A 28000-nucleotide genomic window follows, 5' to 3' on the forward strand; every position below is an offset into this window, starting at 1 on the left:
GCAAAGCAGTTTTCTAGCAAAATATAAAAAGAATTCCGCCCTCGGAGTCAGTCTAACATAGTTCAAGAGTTAGAACAGTCGGTTATAATCAATGATTCTATAATTAATTATGCATAATATTGGATAATTAAGTATAAAACAAAGTGTTTCCATTAAAGTTATAGAACATGGTTTATCGAGCGCTATGAGAATAGTGTGTATAATTCGAGAGGATGTTTAGAAATCTCGGGGTTTCAAGTAAAGATGACTTTCGAAATCCCAGGTTTTTTACAAACCAATTGAAACACGGAAGTCTTAGTATCTAAGTGGACATCTACGTAAAGCAATTACGTGACCAGTCGGGAAACCGAAAGCTACACGCTTCAGGTATGAAAGGTTTTGTGTATTTCCTTTATAAAGATATTTGAACCTAGCACGTAATGCATTTATTATGTGAAAACATCCACTTTCAAGTGAAATTGACATTCAAAGTCTTGAATTTGAACGGAAGCGACAAATTTTACCTACTATAACTTTGTAAGTAATAGTGCGATTTCCACCAAACTTGGGTGGATCATGCTTTATATGCCTACGTTGCTGCAAAATTTCGCGGTACTAGGATGATCTTAAAGGGGCTTTTGCAGCCAATTACTAAAAATTATAGTAATATACTATTATTAAATTTATTTGAACTAATATTGGTATAGAGGGTATTTCGGAGCCTAGGCACCATATAGTGGCAGCCTCTTGATTTTTTTTAGATTTTTTGGTTGGATAGTTTCTGAGAATGGGACCGCTAAAGAAATGATCACTTTCAACCCCTCGCAGTCCCCACCTTTCAAACAAATGTAAAAACTAAGAACGGCTTGATAAAGTACTAGCAAAAACCTTTCATCTGATACCCCACATGACTCTATTTGATGAAAAAAATTACCCCCTCCTTATGCATGCGCGGGGGGGGGGGACTCCTCCTTAAGTTCGACGTAGAATTATGTAACTCACTGTATGCGTGAGCGTTCCCAGTTCCCACCTTTCCACCAAATTTGGTATCAACCGCTACAATCGTCTCTGAGAAAAATGCGTGTGACGGACAGACAAACAATAAACCGATTTTAATAAGGTTTTGTTTTACACAAAACCTTTAAAAAGGGTTCCCAGGATCACACTAAAGTGAATAGTTACTCTTTCTTTACAAATCCACAAAACATTTCATACCTGAAGGGTTGACCTTCCATCCGCTCGCTGTCTATGATGGAGGCGAAAAGTGAAATTTTGTACTCAGTCCACAGGACCCATTCCACCGCCGGACCAAGTCAGCGCAGTGGAATCCAAGCACATATTTTTGGGCTACTTTAGTTGAGTTGCATTCAGATACTTTTGGACCCACACGGTCAATTTTAATCATTTTTAAGGTTTTGTGTAAATACAAAACCTTATTAAAATCGTTTTACTGCCTGTCTGTCTGTCCGTCTGTCTGTCTGTCCGTCACACGCATTTTTCTCGGAGACGGTTATAGCAATTGACACCAAATTCGGTAGAAAGGTGGGAACTGTGAACGCTCACGCAAATAATGAGTTACATTCTTTTACGATCAATTTAAGGGGGGGTCCCCATATATGCAAAAGGGGGGTGTCAATTTTTTTTTCATCAAATATAGTCATGTGGGGTATCAAATTAAATGTCTCGGTTAGAACTTTTCGAAGCCGGTCTTAGTTTTGAATTTTGTTGAAAAGGTGGGGAGTGCGGGGGGTTGAAAGTGGTCATTTTTTTAACGAACCCATTCTCAGAAACTACCCATCCCTATATGGTGCCTAGGCTCCGAAATACCCTCCATACCGATACCTGTTCAAATAAAGTTAATAATAGTAGATTACTATAATTTTTCGTAATTGACAGGAAAACCCCCCTTAAGTTCACCCTGGAATCCCAATGTAGGCTACAGTATAGAGCATGATTCTGCCAAATTTGGTGTAAATCGCGCTATTACTAACAAAGTTATACTAGGTCAAAACTGTCAGTCCTAGCTATTTTCACATAATATATGCATATTTTATGTGCTACATGCTAATGGGACAAATGCACACCCAAATCTCTTTATAAAAGAAATACACAAAACCTTTCATACCTGAAGCGTCTAGCTTCCGGTTTCCCGACTTGTTGAGGACTTTGAGATAGTTCGGCCAGTTCGCCATATTTAGCTCGAATGCACACTTATTGCAACTCCAAGTTCACAAGTACTGGCATATTCTAGCATCAGCTCCCGGAAGCAATTTTCAATAATCAATATTTCCAGGATACCAAAACTAATTGGTCTTCTTTGGGTGAGCGCCTCCGAATCAACCTTGCTGCCGCAACTATGCGAACTTATCCTCGAACCAGCATATGTATTCCACCCAATTCTTGGAAGTGAACGAGATGAGGTAAAACTGATTCAAAAGATCCGATGACTGCCCACTTCAAGCATAGTGTAACTGAAAACGGCCGCGAAATATATGTATGTCATATGTTATCATTCCAAGACGGTGGCGACGTATTATATTGCGATAACGTAACAAGATTAAATCACATATTCAAGTGCTGGGAGTAAACCGTCTTTTTGTTAAAGAGATCGTCATAGCACAGCCAGATGTTTGCGAAAGTCTCCAAATGCGGTCACAGATTCCACTGAATGTCGTCCATCCTAGTCAGAATTCGCGGATCGTTAAGTTAATTGTCTCATTCAGTTCGAAGGTTTGAATCTGGTCGTAGTCGCCACTGATAGTGAAAACGGTTGCATGGAGCGATTCTTCCAAATTGTGTCCACAATGCAGTTTGTGCATAGTGCGCCGATAGTGACCATTGTTTGCCTGCTTGCAGTCAACGCGGTGACTGTGTGCCTCGGAGCAATTAATACGTCGTTACCCTTTGTGTTCTACACCGAAGAGTTAGTATTGTTCCATTATGTTTCCTGAACAATTTGACGCCAGATTAAGTAATTCCCAATGAGCCATGGTCGTGGTAACCGAACGTTTTGCTTGTTTGAATGAACATAATCCAAGTCGCTGTATTGAATTTGATAGCCAATGTTGAGACCGTGTTATCAGTTCTTGGCATTATTTTCATAGTCCATTCATACCCATTTCTGCGATTTCTCGGAGGAAAGAATGGTTCGATGATTTGTGACTGGACGGATTGTAGCTATCTCGGTGGTTGGCATTATGTTGGTGAATGAAATTTTCTACTCATTTGAAGCTGAGGCAGTATTTTTTGAGTGGTCTACAAAAAAACGAGTATAAACAGATTTTTTAGAAGTAATGGATCCCATATCAATTGCAGACTCCCAGATGATCCTCGTCTAATGCCGACTATAGGCAATGGCCACATTGGTCTCACATTACTCAGCGATTCCGTCTACATGAACGGCGTCTACAGTGGAAAGGCTGGATTAAGTCATCGCGCACGTATACCGAACTTCTCAAATATCAGCGTCATGCCAGCAGCAGGAAACTACACCATCTCGTACAGTCTTAATGTAGAAACGGCCATCTTCCAGATCAATATCGAAAACAATGATATGAAAATAATTCACATAATTTACGCCCATCGATACTACAACCGCGCGATCGTCAATCAAATCTACATCTATCGCACGCATAATGAAGGTAAGCCGACTAGCATTAAGAAGAGGGTTCAGGTGAATACGAAGGCGGCACATACTATATACCCTCGAACTGGACCACCGTGGTTAAGAAGCTGCGCGCTTTTACTCGTTTCTGTACTGCTCGCAATGCATTGTAGAAAGTGTTTAGTAATGACCCCACAGTGGTTCGGTGGTTGATGCAAGTAAACCACCTCGTGCAACTCTCATTGTCACATACACATGACACTGCCTCATCAAAAACTACATATAATTCATCCATCTATACTCTCTATAATTTGCTGTTGTTGCCACTGGAATACCATTCTCCCAATGAAATCTCGGTTTAACTTCGGAATCAATTGGCAGCAAAACAACAGGACTGTGTTCGAGGTACACATAACATTCCGCAAAGCTTTATCAAAATAATTTGTAGTTTACTATATCAGCCGACGTGCCATTGGACCAACAAGAAAATATTCTGGTAATCTGCAATGGGCAAATAAAATGAAATCAGAACGTATTGATAAGCCAAGTTGACATCGATTCTGATTCTGTTTCTTGAAGCATTCACAGAAGATGTAGATAAACATGAATGCTAACAAAGCGGACAAACAGTGCATCAGTCATAAAAAATGCTATATTTGGATTGACTCTTTGAACTCTTAAATAAGAGTCGGGAGGTGGTGACAATACTGCCAGTGAGCCCTGCAGGTTGGGGTTTGAGAATACAACCAAAGTCTTCCTCGCTTTTTGTAAAAAGCGAATTTTTGGACGAGCAACGTGTAAATTTCGAAACTTGACAGCTAATGAAACATCAACAACGCCCCGAATAGGAACACATCTCACGGCTACGACCTTCGTCTATCGGAAATGACGTATGGCTGGTTTCTGAAATGTGCGCACACTCCCCGACGATGGTATCAACCGTCCCCCAAATGTCCGCTTTCTTCAACCCGAGCGAAAATTCCAGCGACACAAACTGGACGTCCTAGGCCTAAGTTAAGTAAGGTGGTAGGATTCTGAGGAGCACTCCTCCTTCCCTTGAGGCAATGTGTTTTTGTACACTGAAAAGCCAAGTAGTAGCAGATACGAGTCGCCTGTTAATGGCGGTTACCGCAAGGCGCGCTCCCTTGACAGACTTTTGAGTGTAAGACTCCGGTGCAGATTAAGGAGCATCAAATTGTACAGTGCTATGCACCAACAGAGACTTCCCATACAGTAAAGCAGGATGCTTTCTATGAGCAATTACACGCAGTTCAGCAGAAACTTCCTAAAAACGACATTATAATCGTGTGGGGTGATCTGAATGCCAAGTTGGGCTCTAACAATATCTTGCTCGGTATGATGGGGGAACACGATCTTGGCGACCGTAACGATAACGGTGAGAGGCTTGTGGGTCTCTACAGTTTCCACCTCCTTATCATTAGTACCACATTGTTCTAGCATAGAGCTTGCCATGAGATCAGTTGGATTTCAGCTAACCGACACACAGAAAAGCAACCAAATTGACAACTTTGGGATCAGCAGTCGATCTAGGAGTTATCTTCCAGATGTGCGCAACCAGCGGGGCGCTCACATCGAGCTTGAAATGGATCACCATATAATGGCCGACTGCCTCCTATAGTTGGTAACCTGCGACCCGCCAAGCCGTGGAATCCAATCGATGAACGGAAGGAATTGAAAATTCTGTTGGCCTTTGCGAGTGACGGTGAGCGCATGAAATCCAGGGAAGGTCAACGTAGTATGTGTCGTGACCAAAGTGAATTTTTTATTGGACTAGTCAGGGAAGCACAAGTATATAACACATCACGAAGTTACATGCATATGATGGCAAACGTTTCGATTGACCTGTAGGAACTTTAATGGTCAACGGAACTGCTCCTTGAAACAGAACAACTATAATCCGCTGGGCTTGACGGTCTCCTCGCAGAATTATTCATCGCTGCACCTGCAGTCTACAGAAATCTTGGAAATTCGAGTCCTTTCCCAAAGAGTGGAAAAAGGGGATGATCGTTAGAATTTTGTAAAAAGCACCAGCAGCCAAAAACCTCGACTATGCTGATGATGTGGATTTGTAGGAAAAGGCAAATTAAGTCGGATTGAAGATTGAAGACATCTGCATTCATGGGCAGAATATCGAAGGCGATGATCAATTTGCATATCTAGGAAGCATAGTTTCTGCTGCCGAGGACACCAAACTGGATAGTCCTCGACGCATTAACCGGTCTAGATCCCCCTTCACTGCTTTGTCTAAAATTTGCAAATGCTTTTATCTCAACACCAATGTCAAGTTGTCATATGGGAGTGGCACAAGAGCAGTGACCCCCACTTTTACTCAAAGCCTCCTAACCTTCGTCAGCACTTGCTGCGACGTGCCTAGTATAGGCACTATTTCGAACAAAGAACTTTGTCGGCACACGGACAAGTTGCCCATGGAAGAGTTAAAGAGAAGGAGGAAGTAGCAGTCGATGGATCACAAATTAAGGAGGGGCGACAGCTTCATTGCTGCCTACGCCATGTAGCGGTACTAAATCTCACAACATGTCCGGCAAGTGGGTCGCAGAAGCCCATTGCACAGAACAGAAGACGAGGAGTGGACACGGCTCGTGAAGTCAATGGCAACCATATTACTTGGATAGCGTACCCCATGCAAACTTAAATAACTGCTCCCTTTAGCCTAAAACAAATGCGATGTTTACTCACCAATTTAAAATTGTTATTTTTTTAATATCCTCTAATATATGGTCTACTTTTAATGCCAATGTTCTTTGGCACTAAAATAATCAAAACACATACGCATTATTTGAAAACCACTACCTCCATCTTGCACTGAGGAAGGAAATACGTCGTTCCCAAGAAATCTCTACAGGTGTTAATAAAAAATTTACTAGGTACAGAAACGCCTATTCTCAGTTTTTGATAGCAGCATTACCTTATAGAACTGACGTTCCAATTGCTGGTTCCAGTCCTTCCATGGACGAAGTTGAACCTTCTTTTATAAAGGCATCTCTACGCCACGGCGACCAGGTGCCCAGAGTAGATCCACCGTATTGAGTCTATATATAGAGTCCAAACGATTTCTCGATTTCTGAAGAATTTTTAGGGTGACCAATAATCGCCCTCAAGACTGCTCAACTATCGCTTTAGATTGCGATGCATCTGTCTTTCAATCGGTCTTCAATGACTCAGGTTGTCGCTTTAAGATCGCATGTACTACAACCTGAAAGACCATTAAATACATTTCCAAAAAAGCTTACCTCTCACTTTTATTTAATAGGTGAAACAACGGGCTCAACAAGATCTTCCTCTGTTTTTGAACCATCGGTGTAGATAACCTCAGTATACCCTGACATGTTTTCTCTGATCCGTTTCAATTTTTTTATGCGCTTGAGGCAAACTTTATATCTCTTCCCAAACAGATTTACGGGGATTCGAGGATCAGAAAACATTGCAAGGGTCGTTCCAAACATTTTAGCGAAAATGATGTTTAGATAATGTGTCTGAAGTTCTTTGGATTTGGATAGTCAATTTTTTAGGGCTTTAATATGAAAACTGTCATAACTGGCGCTAAGCAAGAAATACAATAGGATCAAGCTTACTAGAATCCAAAGAACTGCATGTGTAGGTACAACTAGGACTCTGAATTCCTATCCGATGGATACATACATACAACAAAACCTGATTACGAGATCTTTTGGACAACGCAAGCACGAGTAAATTATTAGGACTATTATATTTCTTCTCCCTGGTCCAACGAACGTTAGAAAATATCTCACATGCGCTGTCAGGAGGCCAACTGAAGTGCTGGAATCAAATAGCTTCTCTCATCTAAGAGCGAAAAGCAGCTTGGAGAACGTCAATGACAAGGGCACTCCCGACAAATTCGGCATTGGACTCTAAATTCCTCCGAAATTTTGCATCTATGCAATACGTAAAATTTTGCGTCGAAGTCTAGTTCCTGTGGTCACATGTTGGAAAATTGTGGAAAATGAATTAAGCATGGTACTGGACAGATCATTTCAAGCCGCATCTTTGTTTTTTTTCGGGTCGACTCGTCGTGATCAGCCTCGCTATTTAGCCCTATCAAATGCTTGATCTAGATGCAATCTCGAAGCTCAGTTCTGGGCAGGTCATTGCCGCTGACAGTGAAATCGTTGAAATAACTGCAAATAATGCCTGTGGAGCTATTGACGCAGTACATGCTGCGCGGTTACTCATGGAGAAAAAACCGTGAGAAGCATCGCCCTCTTTACATTACATTTCTGGATCTAGAGAAAGCATTTGACCTTGTGCCACACAAACTCATCTGGTATGCTTTACGACAACACTTTGTGCCACAAGAACTCGTGCGCTGGATTCAATTGCTCTACCACGATCTGAAAAGTAAAGTTCAAAGTGTAGCGGGTGTAACAAAACCGTTTAGTGTCTCTGCAGGTGTTCATCAAGGTAGCACTCTCTCACCACTCCACTTTATTCTTGTTATGGACACCATTACACCGGACATTCAACGTCCAGCGCCCTATATACTGCTTTATACAGATGATCTTCTCATATCATCTAATACCAAAAATGACCTCGAACAACTTGTCTAAAATGGAGTGATCGCCTCATGCAACACCGTCTCAGAATGGATCTGAATAAAACTGAATTTTTAACGACCGATCCTCATGAAACAACACATCATTGGCCCATACCAAAGAGACTTCACTCCAGGCAAGTCAGCAACAGATCAGATTTCCTCCCTGCGGCAAGCGATGGAAAAACTGTTGGAATATGGACATCAGTTGCACCATCTTTTCATCGACTTTAAAATCGCCTATGATAACATAACCAGGGTAAAACTGTACACGGCCATGAAAGAATTCGGTATCGCGACGAAATTGATAAGACTAGGCTGATCCTAACCATCAACAACGGTCTAAGACATGCGTACTCTTCAACCTGACCCTAGGGGAAGTGATCCGTAATGCTGAGGTAAATACGAGGGGTACGTCCACCCAACTACTGGCCTATGCTGACGATATCGACATCATGGGAAGAATCACCCGAGACGTACAAACTACCTTCATCCAGATCGATCAGGCGGCACAAGATCTTGGACTTCACATCAATGAAGGCAAGACAAAATATATGATGGCAACTTCAGCACCAAAAATCCACCAACCAACAACATCAAACCGCTCTGGTCAATCGGGAATAATAAAGATTAGAGGCTACAACTTTGAGATCGTTGATAATTTCTCCTATCTAGGGTCGAAAATCACAACCGATAATAGTTATGACGATTCAATCGACGATTGTTGGCAGCCAACAGAGCCTATTTCAACTTATAAAAACTGTTTCGCTCGAAACGTCTCACCATAGGGTCAAAGCTCTTAATGTACAAGACAATGATCTTGCCAGTCATCATGTATTCCTCGGAGACTTGGGTTCTTAGCAAGAAAAAATGCGAACTCTAGGCCGCGTTCGAGAGAAGAATCCTCCGAAGAATTTTTGGCCCTCTACATGAGGATGGACGATTCCGTAGCCTAGACAATGACGAAATCTATGAGCGATACCATGACCGTCCGGTTATGGATAAAATTCGACTCAATAGGTTACGGTGGGCGGGTCACTTAATCCGTATTAATGAGGATGATCCCACCCGGAAAGTCTATAAGGGCAATCTCTATGGTAGAAAAAGAAGACGGGGCACAACTGAAATGGCACGATGGCGTAGGTCTGGAGACCAGGGGATATCGAATTGGTGGACCTCGGAGCAAAACCAGGATGTCTGGAGTTCCTTATTAAGGCAGGCCTAAACCTGATACCGGTTGTTGCGCCGTTGATGATGATGATGATCCCCATAAAACGGGCAAAATCACTGTCAATGTCAGGGTCCTGTCCTGTCCTATTAGCCAAGGGAGAACTGCGCTATGAAAATGCTTCACGCATTAACGCAACCTGGATGCAGTGGCGTTCCACAACTGGTGTTCTTTCTCAAATCTAAAATTTACCGTAATGTCGTCCTTCCTATCGCTCTCTATGGTTCTTAGTATTGGCCAACTCTAAAAGACAATGAACGGCGCCTTGCGGTAATGGAGACAAAAGTGCTGAGAATATCCGTGATCGATGCGGGGTTGCACCGATCGTGGAAAAATTGCGAGAGAGGCGTCTTCGATGGTAAGGTCACGTAATTCGCGCAAACGAGAATTCACTTGCCAAGATAGGTCTGAAGATCAGAGTCGATGGTAAACGACTAAAAGACCGACCGAAACAACGGTGACTTGATACGCTGGATGGGGATTTAAAAATTTCGAGATTGCATTAGATCAGCCATTAATAGAGCCAAATGGCGAAACCGATTACGACGAGCCGACCCCGCTTGTGAACAGGACAAAGGCTGAAGAAAAAAGGAAGCCTGCCAACCCTCTACAAAAATCCAATTGGCATCAGGACCTCGAGACTGTGTATCCCCGAGGAGCACAAGGGCTGCCGAGTTGAATAAATGTGTTGGAAAGATGAATTCATTATCAACCGTGTAGTTGTTATTCAGTTCCTATATTGACTACATCAAGACATTTGCCCTATTCTGAGGGTCACATCACTTCAGAGCCCATATCCATCCTATATAGAATGGTATAATCCGAGAGAATTCATTGAGTACTTTTAACTTTGTATGGTGTTGCACTCCTATTATTTTAAGTGAAATCAGACCAGAGATAGTTCGATGGGAGGATATAGAAGGCAATAATTGCGCAATTGCGTTAAGAATGTTATGTAAAAATAATGAAACCCTTTGCGATGTAACTGGTGTTAACTGTACATACATATATTATATATTTCAAGAAAAATCGCAAGCGGCCATGAATATTATTGCCGCCTGAGTAACCACTTCTTAAGCATCCACTAGAAATATATTTTATCCAGAGCATTGCAATTAATTTAAATTCCGGAGTCCGCTACTATGCAGAATCTTTACAAATGACTCCTGTATTGTTACAAATCAACAATAACTCGTAAAGATTCCGCTATCTTCCGCCTCGAAATGAATAAATTATCTAAAATTTATTACCATCAGCACTAACACCCATTAAATCTAATTTAATTTCTCGTTCGTATCGTCTTCTGCTTCCCTCATCATGTCTCTGTTTTTTTCATGTACTCCATGGCGACCCAGGCAGTCTAAAACTCAACGTCCAGCACAAACCTGGCAAACCAACCACCGACATTGACTTCAGCGATCCTCCACTAACCATCGAAACTTCAGAGAGTGAATACGAACAGAATCTTGATGTTATTCGAAACAATCAAACAACAATTCACCTGATCCAGGGATACACCGCACAGGTGGAAGATGAAGAATATCCAGAAAGCAAGGAAGCATGTCTGCTGCCTATGGAATCATGTTCCAGAACAGATCACACTGACGCCCGATCAGCGATTTGCTTCCTACCGATTCGTAATGACTGTGGATGAACTTTGCAGTGTGGCGAAGCAGGAAATCACCGACGGTAAGTACCATTCTTGTGGTGTCGTAATGATGGACGCTCATTGTTTCAGTTCGAAAAATCAATTGATCATTCTTCCCATCTTAAAAAGGTTTGCAAGTTTTCCTACCTCCCCCTAACCACTAAATACAGAGTTTCTTCCTCCAGAAACATTCGATGATGATAAAGAACCATTGGCAAAAAGGAGTGAATCATGCTCCGACAATTAAAAAGATAAAGTGACGGAGTGGTCCTAAAGTATGAGATCATTCCCATCCCCCAACATATCAATAAAAGATTCTTAGTGTGGTAATCACACTGACTAAGCTCAAAAAAATTAGAAATGATGAAGCATAAACATCAACGCCTCTGGCATAAATAAGTAAACGCACATCTTATGACTCGCTCCAAACTTCTTCCGCTGTAGTGTCCAAGAAATCCATCTTAGAAATGCACGTCCAGTAGGAACCAGGGTGAATTATGCCGTCCTCCTGTCCATTCATGGACTATTTACCACTTCAACTCACGGGAATTTATGCAGAGCTCTTTCTTAAGGCCTTAGCAAGTGATTCCACAACTCAATGGGATCTGTAGCTTCAACAATATGGCATTGTGAAACGCAAAAGAATGGGCTCTATTAATGATGTATTATGGCGTGATAGTATAAGCTTCCATCTAAAGCATTTTATTTGCATTATCTGAAACCACTTTGCATGAAGTAGCGAAAGAGTAAGAATTCCCCTTTCAAAACTCATTTTAATTAATCATCAAACAGAACAAGATAAAGCGCCTGAATCAATTCATACGGAAGTGTTTCTTGGAGTGATTAAATATTATGCGCATCAGCATAATAAAAGAAAAGTCATTAGAAAAGAGAAGGGAAGAAAAAGCGCTGGGCAACGCGCATATTTGAGAAAACCCAGGTAATACATATTATTATGATTCATTCAATCAATGGAAGAGCTACAATGCATCTTCCATGTTTATAGTATAAATATCGTACTGTAGCACACCATCATCACCATCAACAACAGGTATCCGATATAAAAATGCCTGGAACTCCAAACATCTTGGTTGGACCTCGAGGGCCACCACTTCAATAGCTCTAGCAGCTACCTGGCGTCAAGGCCTACGCCATCGCTTCATCTAAGTCAAGATCAAGATTTCTTTTTTCACCATAGATATTGCCTCTATACACTTTTCGGCCTGAATCATACAAGCTAAAAATCCAAGTCTCCAACTAAAGATTTTTTGAAATCTGATTAGAAAATTTAAAATAAAATTATTCATTAAAATTGAAATTGTCACTTTCGCAGTAATTTCCATCGACTGCAACATACGTATGCCAGTGCTTGATCCAATTCTCCAAATATTTTTTATAGGTTATTGAAATACCTCAGAATGCGCAACCCATCGCTCCAATATACCTATTCTATCGAAAAGTAAATTTCCCTCTTTGTCTCGGCAGGATGATCGTTGAGATGCATATCGCATCATGCTAACTTGCGTATTGCGCTTTCTTTCTCGTACTTTTCGAATTTGCAGACTTGTTGACTTTCCCAGGCTTCCTTTTTCTGTTTATAAAGTCGCTTCTCCTCTCGAGCTATAGGCATCGGCTACCGCCTGAATGCGGGCTCCGTCCCTTCTTTGCTCTAATTTTCAGGTGGTGTAGCTTTTGTGTAACAGTGGGGGTCACTTTCCAAACTGCCACTGTTGGCAGAAACCACGCTTCCTTGATATACAAATTGGTCAACGCCTTCGATACTCTGCCCATTAATGCAGATAAGAAGAGTACAATGACCCCCTCCCCCCCCCTATTTGGCCAAGATCCATCACCCGGTGAGAGCAAAGAGGAAAAAAGTCATCGGCGATAGAATTTCTCCAAATCTTTCAGACAAAGCAACATGAAGGGTCTCACCGATAACAAGAAGGAACAATATTGGTGACAAGATGCAACCCTGGCGGATTCCGCTTTGGGCTTCAAAAATCTCCCAGATTTTCCCTCGGTGCAGCACGTGACATTTTGCCGCCATGATATGTCGCTCTGATAATGGCTATTAGTTTTTTTTCTGCATAGAGCACTCCAGTTTCTCAGGCACTTTACTCAGCGTATCTGCCGTCCAATCATCAAGATAGCTCTCTTACTATCAAGCGACAGCTGGATCATACAAGCGGTCGATAAGAAGAGAAGCAGTGGATGTCGGGACTTAACCTAACGATTTTTGTGATCTTGATTTTTGTGACTACAATCAAAGTCCCGTTGAGGCAAGCACAACGGTAGCAGTCTACACTGAGTGCATGGCTTAATTTATTCATACTGGTGGAAGTAAAACATACCTAAATCTCTACCGAACTAAGGAGCACGGCGCGCGTGTTGAAACGCAACACCACGTTTGAAGCCTCAAGGTCTCTGTTCGCTTGAACGTAAACACAAACGCGATGCAAACCCCCTAGTTATCTATTGGAACCTACAGCGTACCATAAGAGAGCCATTGCCGAAGTTACGACAAGAAAGTATTCTTGGTTCGGACAATCCGACTCTCATTGTATCCAATATGATATGACGGATGTGATGCTGTATCACCACATGGCTTATTGGGCTTGAGAACCAACACCAGCTTTTGCTTTTTCCACTGAGCAGGGAAAAGGTCGGTCCTAGTCTTCATTGGCAGCTTCAAAACTTCGTAAGGGATGCCATCTAAATCTGAGGTCTCGCTGTCGCCCATCCTACAACATATTTCCTGCAACTCGCTCTTTGTTACTGGACTGACCTGTTATTCGAACTAGTACATACCTCCGAAATGTGACCGAAGCCAAAGCAACTAAAGTACCCCATCCCCATCCCATTCCTAATCCTCAACCCATAACCCGAGCTTTTCTTCTACCGTATTCGCGTTTTCACCACTAACTCCTGTAGTACGATAAGATCGAACTTCTTTTCCAAGACCTCACGATCCTCCTTCTTCACGGTGATCTCATCTGTATCCTTACAGACTTTAGTGATCTCCATTCAAATTTGTCTCAAGAATATGTCTGCCATTATATCCTTGGACCTCTCAATCTCCAACATGTCACCTTTCTAGGACTGTCTAATGCGGCGAAGATTATCTCTCAAAGTGATGAATTGGGTCTGCCTTCACTCTGCTGAGAGTATCAGCGATTGACTCTTCACCGCTATGATAACTATCGGTATTATCTTTCTCAGATCTCTCCATTTTCCAGGTGCCATCTTTCTCCATGCTTTCACATTCTTCTTGAGAGGTCAACTTCCTTTCTCCCGAATTACGGCTACGTGATTTTCCCCGACAGCTTCAGCGGTTCTCCTTACCTACTCATCTTTTTTAGCAGCCAAGTCTTTCTTTCTCTTCAAGCTTTGCTGGTCTCTTGATTCGTTTAACCGTTTGCGCAGCCTTTTTGCCGGTTTCTCCGCTCTCATGGGCGTCACGTGTGTTGCCTGGCTCACTTTTCCGCACAACGCCTTCTTTCATCTTGGGCTCCGCTCGTTTGCATGAAAGTTTTTTCCTTTGCATGTCCGTTCACCACACTCTCCACTGAGGACAGCGTTTTCAGTCCCGGGGCTGTATGACCATATATGTGGGGACCTGAGGAGAATGGAACTTCTTCTGAAAGGGTCACAGTAATCGTTGGGTATTGAGGGCCGGGAGCCCCTTCTTCTACTCCAAAAAACCCCGAGGGGATAAGGTATTTCTCCTTTGTTTCTTCATATTTGGTTTTATTTCTGAGCATCCTTTCCATAGCCAACTTTTATCCACCGCATAAGCATGCCCATACACGTACATACATCCAGATGTGTGTATATGCTTACCACATCCAGCTAGCGTTCGCTTATCCATATATTTGGCAACTCTACACAGGCAGGTAATAGTTTACTCTGCGGTGACCAGTCTGATTGTTAGAGTAAGTACAACTATCTATGGCGTATATTTCCGCCTCAAATATACTAACATGCTTCCCCATTTATCCATTTTCTTGGACCATTCACGCTCTGCTGTGAAGAATCCGTCGTCGCGGGTAATCAATCGGCATCATTAATTCGGGACACCGCCTAAAAAGAACGTCAACCTTCTTTCAGTTTGCGCAGCTCTCCACCTCGCTGATACACTTAGCCATTTCGAAGACTTCCCTCGTCACCTGAATCTGTATATAAAGATGAAGAGAAATGAATCCGGGAAAGTCCTCCAGGGCTACCATTCGACTTGTTCTCATTGTCCCAGTATGAACACATAAGCCAGTCCTTGAAGTTTGTGTAACTCCTTGACCGTTCTGCCGAATTTTTTTCTGTCTGCCCCTTAGGTTATCACAAGCTTTAGATTTGCATTGCATATTCAACGTAGTGTTTCGAGATGCACCCCTATTTCTTTCCAATATACAGCTGCGTACGTCTTCCTGTGAAGCTTTTGACCTAACATAATTTCGGTTTCCTTCCGTTTCTTGCTTAGAAATTAAGCAAAAACTTCAAACTTGCCATGTAGTCTAATGGCTCTTAAAGGATCACGCTGGCCTACCAGTTTTGACTGGAATAACGGACACCCCGGCTCTTCTGTACCAATTACAGATATAATAATTTTCAGTCCCGGTTGAATTTGGTCCTTTCAGGAGGCGGCTATCTTAACTGTTTCAAAATTGGCCTCAATGTCGCGTCTTATTTTTATTTGTGATCTGACATGGACTAGGCTTACTTCTGGGATATCTTCCCTGATGCTATATTATGTGCTCTCAACTTATTACTAAGGATAGATTCACACTTGAATAGTGCCCATGCTTCCCCAAATCTCATTGTATGCGTTCCCATCACAGCCAAGAAAAAGTTATTTCGCCCTGAAAAGTCGCATGATCCCACGACTGCTTTACAAGTTTCCCTGCTGGCCTTTAGTAGGATTTGAATAGCCACGAGGTTGCCTCTAAACGGCATCCCTATATATTTTAGTTCGAATTTAGGAATTATGAAAGATCTTTGTTTATCATAAGAGATATGCAGTGCCTTTCAGTCAGACCTACTCCAATGTCATCCCTAAATGACTTTGCATTTACTGCAACATAGTACAGGGTGCGGCAGCATAACAGTTAGTTGATGTCATTGTGGAGCGCTAGTGGTCTCGTTCAAGAGGGGATGTGTGTGTGTGTATGGTGGGGGAGAAGCTACAGCTTCTGAGCACTCAGGCCGTGTTGGCCCATTGTACTCGCCTCCCCCGTCTAACGAAATATTCCGGATTCGTTAACGTATCGCAGGATTTCCGTTAGTGGATGTGATGCTACCCGTCGCAATTGGAGGACATCGGCACCAAAGATCTGATGCCTGATGCACATAGGAAATGCTCCGTAGATTCCGCTTCCTCATTGCAGGAGGGACACGTATCATCTTCGGTAATTCCTATTCTGAACATATGCCCAGCTAGTGAATTATGGCCTGTCAGAATGCCCACAATACACCTGCAAGTCCTCCTGCTTTTCGACAGGATAAACTTTGCGGTACGTATGTTGGGTTCTGGCAGGAAAAGTTTGGTGTGTCGAGCAGCATTTAAGCTCTGCCACCTGTCGTTATGGGAAACTTGTTCCCAGTTTTTGAAAATAGATTTAGCCAATGCTACTGATACCCCAATTGCTGGCTCCGGTCCCGGCATAGGGGAGATTGACCCCTCTTTCGCTAAAGCGTCCGAGATTTCATTTCCCTCTATGCCACAGTGACTAGGTACCCAGAGTAGTTCCACCGTATTGAATCTAGACATAGAGTTCAAACAGTTTCTGCATTCCTGAACGATTTTCGAGGTGATCAAAGGACTGCTCAATGCCCTCAGTGCAGCTTGACTGTCACTGCAGATTGCGATGCGCCTGCCCTTCAACCGCTCGTCAATCACCCAGTTTGCTACCCTTAGGATCGCATAAACTTCGGCTTGAAAAACCGTTGCATATTGTCCCAAAGGAAAAGCCCACTTCTCGTTTTTATTCGAGAGCTAGACTCCGGCTCCAGAGCCCTCTTCTGTTTTTGAACCATCGGTGTAGAAGACTTCCGTATATCCCGCCACGCATTCCTCTGGGTCTTCCCAGTCCTCTCTACGCTTCAGGGTAACTACATATCTTCTACCAAACAGATGTATGGGGACACGAGAATCGGAAGGCATTGTAAGAACTGGATTTAGTCCTCCCAGTAACTCTTCCAATGCTCTGTGTCTCCCACATCCGTTGTTTTCCCATAGATCTAATCGAATTAGCTTATGAGCTGCTCTCATTGCAGTGCTTTGAATAAATATATCCAGGGGCTGCAAATTGAGTAGTGCATTCAGAGCTGCGCCGGATGTCGTGCTCATGGCACCAGTGATACCCAGACAAACAGCTCTTTGCAGTGCGTCTAGTTTACGGTGAAAACCTTTTTGTCTCACCTTAACCCACCACACTACGGATGCATATACGAACATCGGCCTAATGATGGCAACATATATCCACATTACCACATGAGGCCTGAGTCCCCATGTCGAGGCAAAGGTCCGTCTGCACAGCCCATAAGCTGTGAGAGCTCGTTTCATTTTTACCTCTACATGTTTGTTCCAAAGAAGTTTTTTATCTAGAGTGACCCCCAGATATTTCACTTCTTCGGTGAGTTGTCCATCCAGTTTTCTCCTTTTTGTGAATAAAACCATTGTGGTTTTATTTGGATTAACTGACAAACCATGTTTAAGGCACCAGGTGTCTATCAAATCAACGGCACGCTGTATATTCCTGCACACCGTTCCAAGATCCCGATCAACAGCAAGTACAGCCACGTCATCAGCATAAGCTTGAGCGTGTATTCGCAAATTTTGCAGTTCGCATAGCAGTGAGTCGATCAGCATACTCCACAGAAGCGGCGAAAGCACACCCCCTTGGGGGCAGCCCTTCGTCGCTTCTGTAGTCAGGTAGCGATCGACCCCTACCTCAGCGCACAACAATCTTTGCGTTAGCACAGCATGGATCCACTTAATTAAAGCATCATCATCACATCACAAAGTTTTTGAAAAGGCGCACAGTCAAAAGCCCCTTCAATGTCCACGAACACCCCGATCGCGTACTCACCATTCAAAGTTGCATCCTCTATCTTTGTGACCAAAGAATGAAGAGCAGACTCACAGGACTTTCCACGTTGGTAAGCATGTTGGTTTGGACCTAAGTGCGTTTCCACGAATGTGACGCTCCACCAGTCTCTCCAAACCTTTCAGCAAGAATGAAGTCAAGCTGATCTGTCTGAAGTTCTTTGGATTAGAATAGTCATCTCTCCCAGGTTTCGGTATAAAGACTACCTTAACCTGTTGCCAAGAAGAAGGCACGTAGCCCAGAGCAAGACATCCTCGAAAAATATTTCTTAGAGGTCGCTCTAAATGCTCCATACTCTCCTTTAGCATTGCTGGATAGATGCCATCCATGCCAGGTGCTTTGAAATGTTCAAAGGATAGTATGGCAGCTCTCACCTTTTCATGGGTAACAACCGCTTTCGCAGTGTTCCAGTTCCCCTTGCAACCCTTGCGTGTTGAAGGGGTTGCAAGAACCGTCAACTCTCCCCCTACCACTTTTCTCACCCGTTTTCCCGGGTGGTGTACTTCCAGGAGGGTCTGTACTGAGTCCAGTCTGGAGCTCGTGAAAGTACCGACGGGTTTTCTAAGAGAATCCAACTTGGCCGACTCATCCCTTTTGAGGACTCTGCACAGCCTTGAAGTCTCCCTTTCGCCTTCCAGTTCCTCACAGTACGCTCTAAAGGAGTCTCGTTTCGAGCACCTCACAAGCCTCTTATATTCACGTTGTGAGTTCCTGAAATTTAACCAGTCTTCGTCCTTGTTACTTTTGCAAGCACGATTTAGAAGTCGCCTGGTTGATTTCCTGAGTTTTTGTAGTTCTCGGTTCCACCAAGGAACCGTTTTACCGCTTTGACCTCGGGAAATAGGACAAGCCTCTTCATAGCACTCTAAAAGTGTGCCGTTCAGAGTTTTCAATTCATCTTCCAGCACCAAAGGAGGCCTTAATCGCCCAGGGAACTGTCATTTATTCCCAAGAAGTTCATTGAACTTTGCCCAATCCGTTTTCCTAGGGTTCCGTCTTTGTACTGCAGACTGTTCGCCCGCAATAGTCAGATTGAATTCTAGATATCGGTGATCTGACAGTGAGACCTCGTCTAGCACTCGCCAGTGTGTAATCAACTCTAACAATTTTGGGGTAGATTGTTAGGTCAATTACTTCACTTCTTCTCGGTCCCACGAACGTAGGGGCACACCCTACGTTTGCAGTCATAAGACCAGCTGAAGTGATGAAATCAAATAGCTTCTCTCCTCTTGGATTGCATTTGCTACTGCCCCAACAAATATGTTGAGCATTCGCATCGCAACCTATTAAGAGTTCGAGACCATTTGATTGTGCATACGCCACCAGATCGCTAAGTTCTTGCGTCGGTGGAGGATACAAAGAATCATAGGGTAAATAAGCGGAGGCAACTATGACGTTTTTCCTCTTGCCATTTATTTGGTATTGTATGATGACCGTAGCTAAGTCCTGGGAACAATATTGTCTCAGCATAGTTGCCTCTAACCGTCTTGATATCAGGACGCAAGCTCTCGGTCTTATGGATCTTTCGTCGTAGAAGATCCTAGCCCCTTTTACTGATCCAATGCCACAGATTCTGTTAAATCGAACCCACGGTTCTTGCACCAGAAAGATATAGGGGAAATCCTGCAGCTTTGTCATTCTCGCTGCCAACAGGTAGGAGGGAGCTTTGGCATGCTGCAGGTTGATTTGACTAATCTTTCTGTTTTTCGACATAAACTTAGTCTATTGTCGCTGACAGAAGAGTCTGGTGCGTCCAGTGTGGATCTTACCGGGGTTTCCAGTTTATCCCCACCTTCCGCCAGAGATTCCGCTTCCTTGTGTCCGATTTCTCTGGGCGTTACCGCGCCTAGTGGTACAGCCACGTCCATGTCCTCATTCCCAAGGTGCTTCATCTTCCTTCGCAGTGCTCTCTTCTGCCGTCGGCTTCGGGCCTTTCCAGGTTCACGGTGTCCGGACCGCTTCCCGTTCTTCCGCTCTTCCTGGTAAGGATGAAGGAGAAGGTTCTGACAGGCAGAATTCAACCGTAGTCGGATTTCCAGTTTCTCCCAATTTGAAAGTTTCCGTACTTTCCTTTCTGGCTAACTTCGCCGTAGGCACCAAGTGCAAACTTTCCACTGAGTCGGAAAGCATGCCTTCTACAGATTGATCTGTAGGCGAGTGTGAATGTGGTGAGGCCTCCGAAATCCGCGCCTCGGCCGCGACATGATTGCTCACGGTCGCGGGTGGATTCGAAGTCTGTGACTTCTTACCACTTGGAGAGTTTACATCCATCGTTTCCATATTCATATTTTTGGACACCCTTAGTGTAGTAGTAAACTACTACAGGCTCCCCCACCACGACAAGGTGGTGTCCGAAGGGGAGTCAAGAGGGGATACTGTAAAGTTTTGTCCCGACACGGTTCAGTCGCCATCATGCGTTGGAATAGTGAGGAGCGTGCCCTTGTCGTTGAGGTTTACTTTTCAAGCGGATGTTCGGTTATTGCAACACAGCGTGCATTTCGGAATCGCTTTAATTTAGCCCCGTTGGCTCCCGTCCCAGACCGCAAATCAATTGTTACATGGGTCACTACATTCAGACAAACTGCAAGTGCGACAAAAGGAAGAACTGGAGTCCCTCGGCCCGTTAGATCACCTGAGAACATTCAAGCAGTGAGAGCGCCAATTTTGCGATCGCCACGGCGTTCTGCGCGCAAACACGCATCTACCCTTGGACTATCCGATCGTTCTGTGAGAAGAATTCTTCGTGATGATCTTCATTTTCATCCCTATAAGATGGCGATAGTGCAGGAATTTTCAGAAGGTGACTTCAATTCTCGCCTGTGAGCTTCTTCTTGATGTCGTTCCCGAGGGTGCTATTGTTTTTTTTAGCGATGAAGCCCATTTTCATTTGTGTGGGTCGGTTAACAAACAAAACATGTGCTACTGGGCTGACACCAACCCTCGAGAATTGCATCAAAAGCCTTTGCATTCACCCAAAGTCACAGTGTGGTGTGCAATTTCCTCAGCTGGAATTATTGGTCGCATGTTTTTTGAGGAAAATGAGGTTACAGTGACAGAGAATTCGGACCGGTATGTAAACATGCTACAGAATTTTTTTTCCCACGGCTAGAAAATTTGGATTTGGGGACACTTTGTTCCAACAAGACGATGCAACAGCACACACTTCAAGAGCATCGATGGCTGTTTTGAGGGAACACTTTCCAGAGCGCCTTATCTCAATTAGAGGCGATTTGGAATGGCCGGCACGCTCTCCCGATCTGTCCCCTTGTGATTTTTTTCTATGGGGTTTTTTGAAATCCCGTGTTTATGTGAACCGTCCAAGAAGACCAACATCCAAGAAGAAATTGCCAACATAACACCTGCTATGCTAACAAAAGTCATGACAAACGCCAGAAATCGGTTTACGCAATGTATGAAGAATGGGGGACGTCACCTAACAGATTTGATCTTCAAAACAATGTAAATAAAAACTTTAGACATGTACCTACATTATAAAAAATAAATAAATATTTTCCGATGCATACAATAGTTTTTATTGAGTTTTGAAAAAAGGAAGTTATGCTGCCGCACCCTGTATTATCAAATCTATATTTCATGAGGCAATTGTTTTTGATAACCTCTATAGGTCGGCCAATCACTCCGATCGTAAGCAGTTCTCCTTTGCCCTCTGCTTTACTGCTGAACTCTCCCCACAGCTTTGTGTGGAGACCGTTGTCCTAAGGTAGACTTCCATCATGTGCGTCCCTCGTATATCATCCCCAGTACATGTCAACATTTTTACTATTTTCCGGCCTAGTAATGTAAGGACTATGGTCCAGAGCTATTCTGCCGTCTCTTCTGTCGAGAGCACTACCAGCATCTGACTTGTTCGAAAGAGTATGCCACCGAACGCAAGCTTGATATTGCAACCCTTACATATTCGCCCGACAATAAAGTTCTCGATTATTTCCTGCCCTTTATGAGTAAATATTTGTTGCAGAAAAGATTTTGATAGAATAGGTAGGCGAATATCCTTGGCTGCGCAAGCATAGCTAACACCGGGTTTCCAGGCTCTTACTTTCGCCCATAACCTACCCACGGTTTCCTAATTCCTGGATTCGGATCTGGGTTTCTTGGGATCATTCCTCCCTTTGTTGATGCTTGCTGTTCGCCTCTTCTTCTAGTACATTCAGGCTTGCTCACTGGGGCAACCAGATATTAGTGAGATCCTAATCCCTTCGGAATCAGTGGGGATGGTTCGCATAATAACTGGTATTGAGGGAGGTATTTTTCGATTCTGGAGTCTAGATCCGTAGCCTTTTTCTAATAGTAAAGTCACCTCGTACAGGGTACTCTTGTTAAATCTTGGAGAACGATATATCAACTGTCAGCGTTATATTTCGCATCAGTCTAACCTGCAATCCACTGCTTGAACGCAAATAACTCCCAAGCCGAACAGCTAAACTTTTTGAGAGGTTAGGATGCCGTATTTTGACTATGGAGTAGAGGAATTTGAATGCACTACTTAGGCTGTTCAGTGCCTTCACTAAAATAGGAAGCATAATTTACGGTAGGAATAGGGGTGCTGAAAATTTTGAGTGGCAAGGCTCCTACACCCATAAAGCACTATGATATTACCTATCATTTCTGGAGGTTGAAGAATTTTTTCCACCTGCAGAAATGTCCGTGAAGTCTAAGTAAATATATGTAAATTGAGTCGAATCTGATCCCATATTGGATAGAGCGTTGATAAGAGAGGGTTTGGGTGGAGGTTACGGAAGGCATGCATTGAATTCGAAAGTTGTGGAATGAGATTACCCTTCAGGAATGCTGAGGGGCATGTGGATTATGTAGAAAATGTTGTTGGGAGGTCTGATCTTATTTAAGATTATGACAACAGATTTGGGAATGCTATGCTAATACCATACCCATGCATAATTCATCAGCCTATTAGATTGTTAAACTATGGCTTTCTGGAAAGCTTACCCCGCTAATAAAAATTTTCTCACAGTTTTAGGTAGACCAAATAAGAAACTACTCAAGCTACATCGAAGTGAATGGGTTGAATTCTGGAATTCCTTCCGCATTCGCATTGAGGACAATCTGGAGCTAGTAATGCTTTCATATTATAAGACTAATGAAATTTCTAAAAAAAAAACAAACCTTAGGAGAAAGCAATTTATGGAAGTCTCTTCTACATAGCCAGCTCATTACCATCATTTAAAACAAACCATCCAACTGTCGATTATTACGGACTCAGCCCCACAGGACTGGGTCGTGGTGGAGTTGATCTTCTCGACTATGAAGGACATTCATTCTGGGATACAGAAATCTGGATGTTTCCAGTAGTCATGCAGATGGATCCCCGCTGGGCTAGACAACTACTCAACTACCGCTATCGTATGTTGGACGCTGCTCGGGACCATGCAAATAAAACGGGATATTTGGGAGCGAGGTATGTAAAGGTCCAATGAGATCCTATCCACTTCATTAGTATGTTGTAATCATAGCCACCAATCATCAGATTCCCGTGGGAAAGTGCGTATACTGGAACTGAAGTTACGCAACCCTGTTGCCCGGTGATTGCTCAGCAGCAAATCCACATAACGGCCGATATCAGCTTTGCAGCGAAGAACTACTTTGCCCTAACTAATGACCTAGAGTGGCTCAACAACGAGGGTTGTCCACTAGTAGAAAACATTGCCGAATTTTTAGCTGATCGGGTTACATATAATGTAACAACTGGACAATATGATATTAAATGTAAGAAGTAACTTGAACATGATTTGCCTCAAATGCAAGTAAACTAATTAATATATGCAGATGTAATGGGGCCCGACGAAGATCATGTCAACGTTACCAATAATGTGTTCACTAACGTAGTCACCAAGAATGCGCTGTACTTTGCAGAGTAAGTACCTACTTTTTTGACAAAACCAAACAAGCATCTAAAGGCCGTAACTGTTAATTTTAGAATACGCATAGATAAAGATTGAACGATTCCTTTTAAACCAAATTAAAAATCACCACTGCTTCCAATAACACTTACTATCTAAAGTTTTGTTTCTAGTCTTGCTTTACCCGCGTGTAATGTTAAGCGATATAAGAAGCATCCATCTTGGACTACGATTGCTGATAAAATTAAAGTTCCCTATGACGAGAAGAATGACTACCACCCACAATATGACGGATTTACCAGAGACATCGTAATTAAGCAAGCGGACGCCGTTCTCCTCGCGTATCCTCTTATGTATCCTATGAGCCAGTAAGTATATTTTATTCTGCTTCTCTAATCATACCATTCTGCATACGTGCTCGCTGCTGCATAGAATTCTCGACGGATTTTCCCATTAACCTACCACTGACCACCAATACCAGGGCCCCTTTATCCTTTAAGTAGGTACGGTCGTCCTAGCCTAAATGCTGGATACTTAGAGCTAGTATTAGGTCAAATCCGGTATCTGCGGAGATTGCGTCAGTACTAAAGTGCACTTAGGAGGCAATGTGGTCCACATTGCATTCCCCGGTGATATTATCCTGAGTTCACTCAGGTATTCATTCACAGCTGAGTCGAGCGATTTAAACCGTGACCTTCTGCTGCGGTAGCCTTGCGGTCCGAACAATCTCTTTCAAGTCTAAGGCTTTTTTGCGCATATCGAGAATACAACTCCTGTAAGCAGTGTCGATTGGGACACCTATGGCGATGTGATAGAAGTTGCAGAAATTCACACACCTATCGCCGCTGAAGCTACGACCTACCTCAACATGTTTTACTATCCCCTATCGAAACATCACTTTCAGGAGCATCTCCTGAAATTCCCTCAACATCCTTCTTCTCTGTATTGGAAGTCTAGGCCGTAACAGAAGTGTAATCCTTAACTCCAGAATGTCTAATCGCTATCGCTGAAAGTTATTGCGCTCGCCCGAGATTATTACCCTGATTTGACTCAGGTACTCATTCACAGCTGAGTCGACTGGTATCCGACGTCAAATCACGATACAAATTCCACTGCTACCAGTGAGATTTGAACCGTGTGACATTACCTTCTTGAAATAAAATGCTCTAATACACTTCAAGGGCTAGATCTAAATTGGTTTGTTACGCCATGGATTATAAACACTTTCAAAAAGCAGTGCCCTGCTAGGAACTCCACTAAAGTTTTAAATTCTCCCTTCATAAGAAATAACAAGAATATCACTCTAGTGTCCTCAGGTTCAGATTTCAAAGAGAGATTTCATCTGCCGACAGTAGTTCAAAACGCCTACCCCTTTATGTTTGATAGTGGATGACGTGTTGCTGCAAGCTTGCTCTGGCTCAATCTCAGCTAAAGTGGTACAGGTCAGAAGAAAATTGCTGCGTTTTTTTAAAAGTAAAATTGCGATTGATCTGACTGAAGAACCGATACTGCTTCCCACAATTCTTGCACTTTGAAAATTGTCCATAAGCTCTTAAAGCTGCATACAAACGACCAGTAAAGATTCAAAAGATTTTAATCGGCGATTTCTTATAGGACAACCAGACGAAACGACTTAAAATTTTATGAGAACTGCACTCGAAACACTGGGCCCGCAATGACATGGGCCATCCACTCCATCAATCACCTCGACAATGGTGATTATCTTAAGGCGGATATTAATTTCCGGCGGGGCTACAGAGACTACATTCGCCAACCATTCCAAGTGTGGAGTGAGGTAATACGAGGGGAATTTGGGGCCACTAATTTCATAACTGGAGCCGGGGGATTCTTGCAATCAATAATCAATGGATACGCTGGAGTGAGAATACATTTTGGATGTATGGAAATTCGAAAACCTAGGATACCACCAAACTGTAATAAGTTTTCATTAATGGGTAAGTTATTATTGTGGTAAATTTACCATTGCCATCGGTTAATTGAAACTTCCCTTCCTCAGGAATAAAATATCTGGGATCCACCTTTAAAATTTCTATAGACGACACTGGAATATTTTTCCAGTGTTTATCACTGAATGTGCAGCAAAGTTTGAAGTTGTATGATGGAATCGACACTTACGACATTGGACCGAATTTGATATGTAAGTATTATTTTCAGCCTCAAAGACATCCACTACTTTTATACTTAAGGCTGCATCCACATCAATAAACAAATTGAAAACCGAAAGCACGGCGCTTCCGATATGAAAGGTTTTGTTGATTTTTTATGTGAGAATATTAGCTATACCGTGATTCCAATTGTATATAGCTGGCAATGTATATACGTTGAATACATCTGATGTTCAATTTTTCAATTCAATCTCATTTTATCTGATAGGGAGTAGCAATTTGGCGCTAAAAGAGCAAATTTGACCTACTGCAACTTTGTTAATAATAGTATGATGCTTATGATTGTGCAGATGTAGGAGGAACTTAAGGGGGTCCCAAGTAAGATTTTTCGGTTGGGTAATTTCTGAGAAAGGGTCCGTCAAGTAATTAACTCTTTTCGGACCCCCGCACTCCTCCCATTTGCATCCAATGTCAACCTTTCATTTGATACCCCACATGGCTATATTCGATGCGCCCATATTTTACGTGTATGGGGACCCCCCCCCTTTCTCTTAATTTCAACGTATAGCAATTAAACGTGCGTTCACCGCACACATGGGGGTTCACAGTCCCAACCTTCCTACCAAATTTCCTGTCAATTTATACAGTCATTTCTGAGAAAACCCATTTTAAACAGATTTTTCAACAAAACCTTAAAATTATGCGAAATATCCAGCGGAGGGTGAAATAAATGTTTAGAGTGGCTTGACACGTCCGTATAGAAATTCCCGCGCCAATGGACGCTGAAAGCCGCCATTATGGCACGCGACGACCCGTCCTGGACGCAAGTCTTGCCTCTCGTCCTACTCGGCCTTTGTACAACCTGCCGAGAGGAATTTGCTGCCAGCCCCGCGGAGCTGGTTTACGGGGAGAACCCAAGACTCCCAAGCGATCCGGTCTTCGACAAGAGATCGGGTCTCACGGAGTCGGGGTTGGTGCGTCTGCTGAGGGACAATCTCCGGCGCATCAAGGCGCCACCACCCACTCGACACTCGTCCATACCTGCTTGTTCGCCCAAGGAACTGGACACATGCACGCATGTGCTGATCAGAACGGATGCCGTCCGGAAGCCGCTGCAGCCTCCATATGAGGGCCCGTACCGCGTTCTTGAGCGGGGAGAACATTTCTTCCAGCTCGAGATCGGTGGTCACAAAAAGGCGGTCTCTTTGTCCAGGCTGAAACCCGCGTGCGCCCCGAAGCAACGTCGTGTCCGCTTTGTGGATTAACGGCGAACGAAGTTCGGGGATCAGTCGCTGAAACCCCCTAGGTTTCATCTGGGGGCGGAGTGATGTGGCGCGGCAGGATTCGCAGCATTCGAAATTTATTTCGAATGTTGCGAGTGCGAGCGAATAGATGGCGCGGATCTATCCACTTTGCGTAGCACGCCAAGGGAGTGGAAGATCGCAGTAATTATGTTTTTCAGACCTGTCACTGATTTTTAATATTAAGTTTGGAATTGAAAAAAGAACACTGAAGTCTTTTTGATTTGAAAAATAGAATTGGAGTTGAGTTCGCTGACTAGAATTAGGACTAATAATATGTAAAACCGTTAATATTAAATGTTCACTTAATTATTTTAATAAAAATATAAGTAATGTTAATTACTTAACATTAACCACATAGGAATCAAACTGATTCAACTCGCCTAATTTTAATCACATCATTCATTATCCCTTTCTCTTTCAGTTAACATTACCATGGATCGGATACTTATCAAACCCACTCGAAATATATTTGGCTCTAAATTAAGATTGAAAGACTTATGGAAAATAAATCGGAATTAAATAAAAACAACAAAGTATTGAA

At 43.1% G+C, this 28000-nt stretch overlaps 1 protein-coding gene across 1 annotated transcript; it reads left to right on the forward strand.

The window, feature by feature from the left end:
- The first annotated feature begins 2584 nt into the window (after positions 1-2584).
- Positions 2585-28000, forward strand: LOC119646924 (protein-glucosylgalactosylhydroxylysine glucosidase). Its single transcript, XM_038047604.1, is given in 12 exon segments — positions 2585-2902; positions 3295-3620; positions 10758-10944; positions 10946-11091; positions 23144-23244; positions 23301-23587; positions 23657-23895; positions 23956-24043; positions 24203-24397; positions 25644-25984; positions 26047-26187; positions 27881-28000. Coding segments are annotated over 12 exon segments (2298 nt in total). The 5' UTR covers positions 2585-2753; the 3' UTR covers positions 27979-28000.

The sequence above is a fragment of the Hermetia illucens genome, chromosome 1 (assembly GCF_905115235.1).
Source record: "Hermetia illucens chromosome 1, iHerIll2.2.curated.20191125, whole genome shotgun sequence".
Lineage (NCBI taxonomy): Eukaryota > Metazoa > Arthropoda > Insecta > Diptera > Stratiomyidae > Hermetia > Hermetia illucens.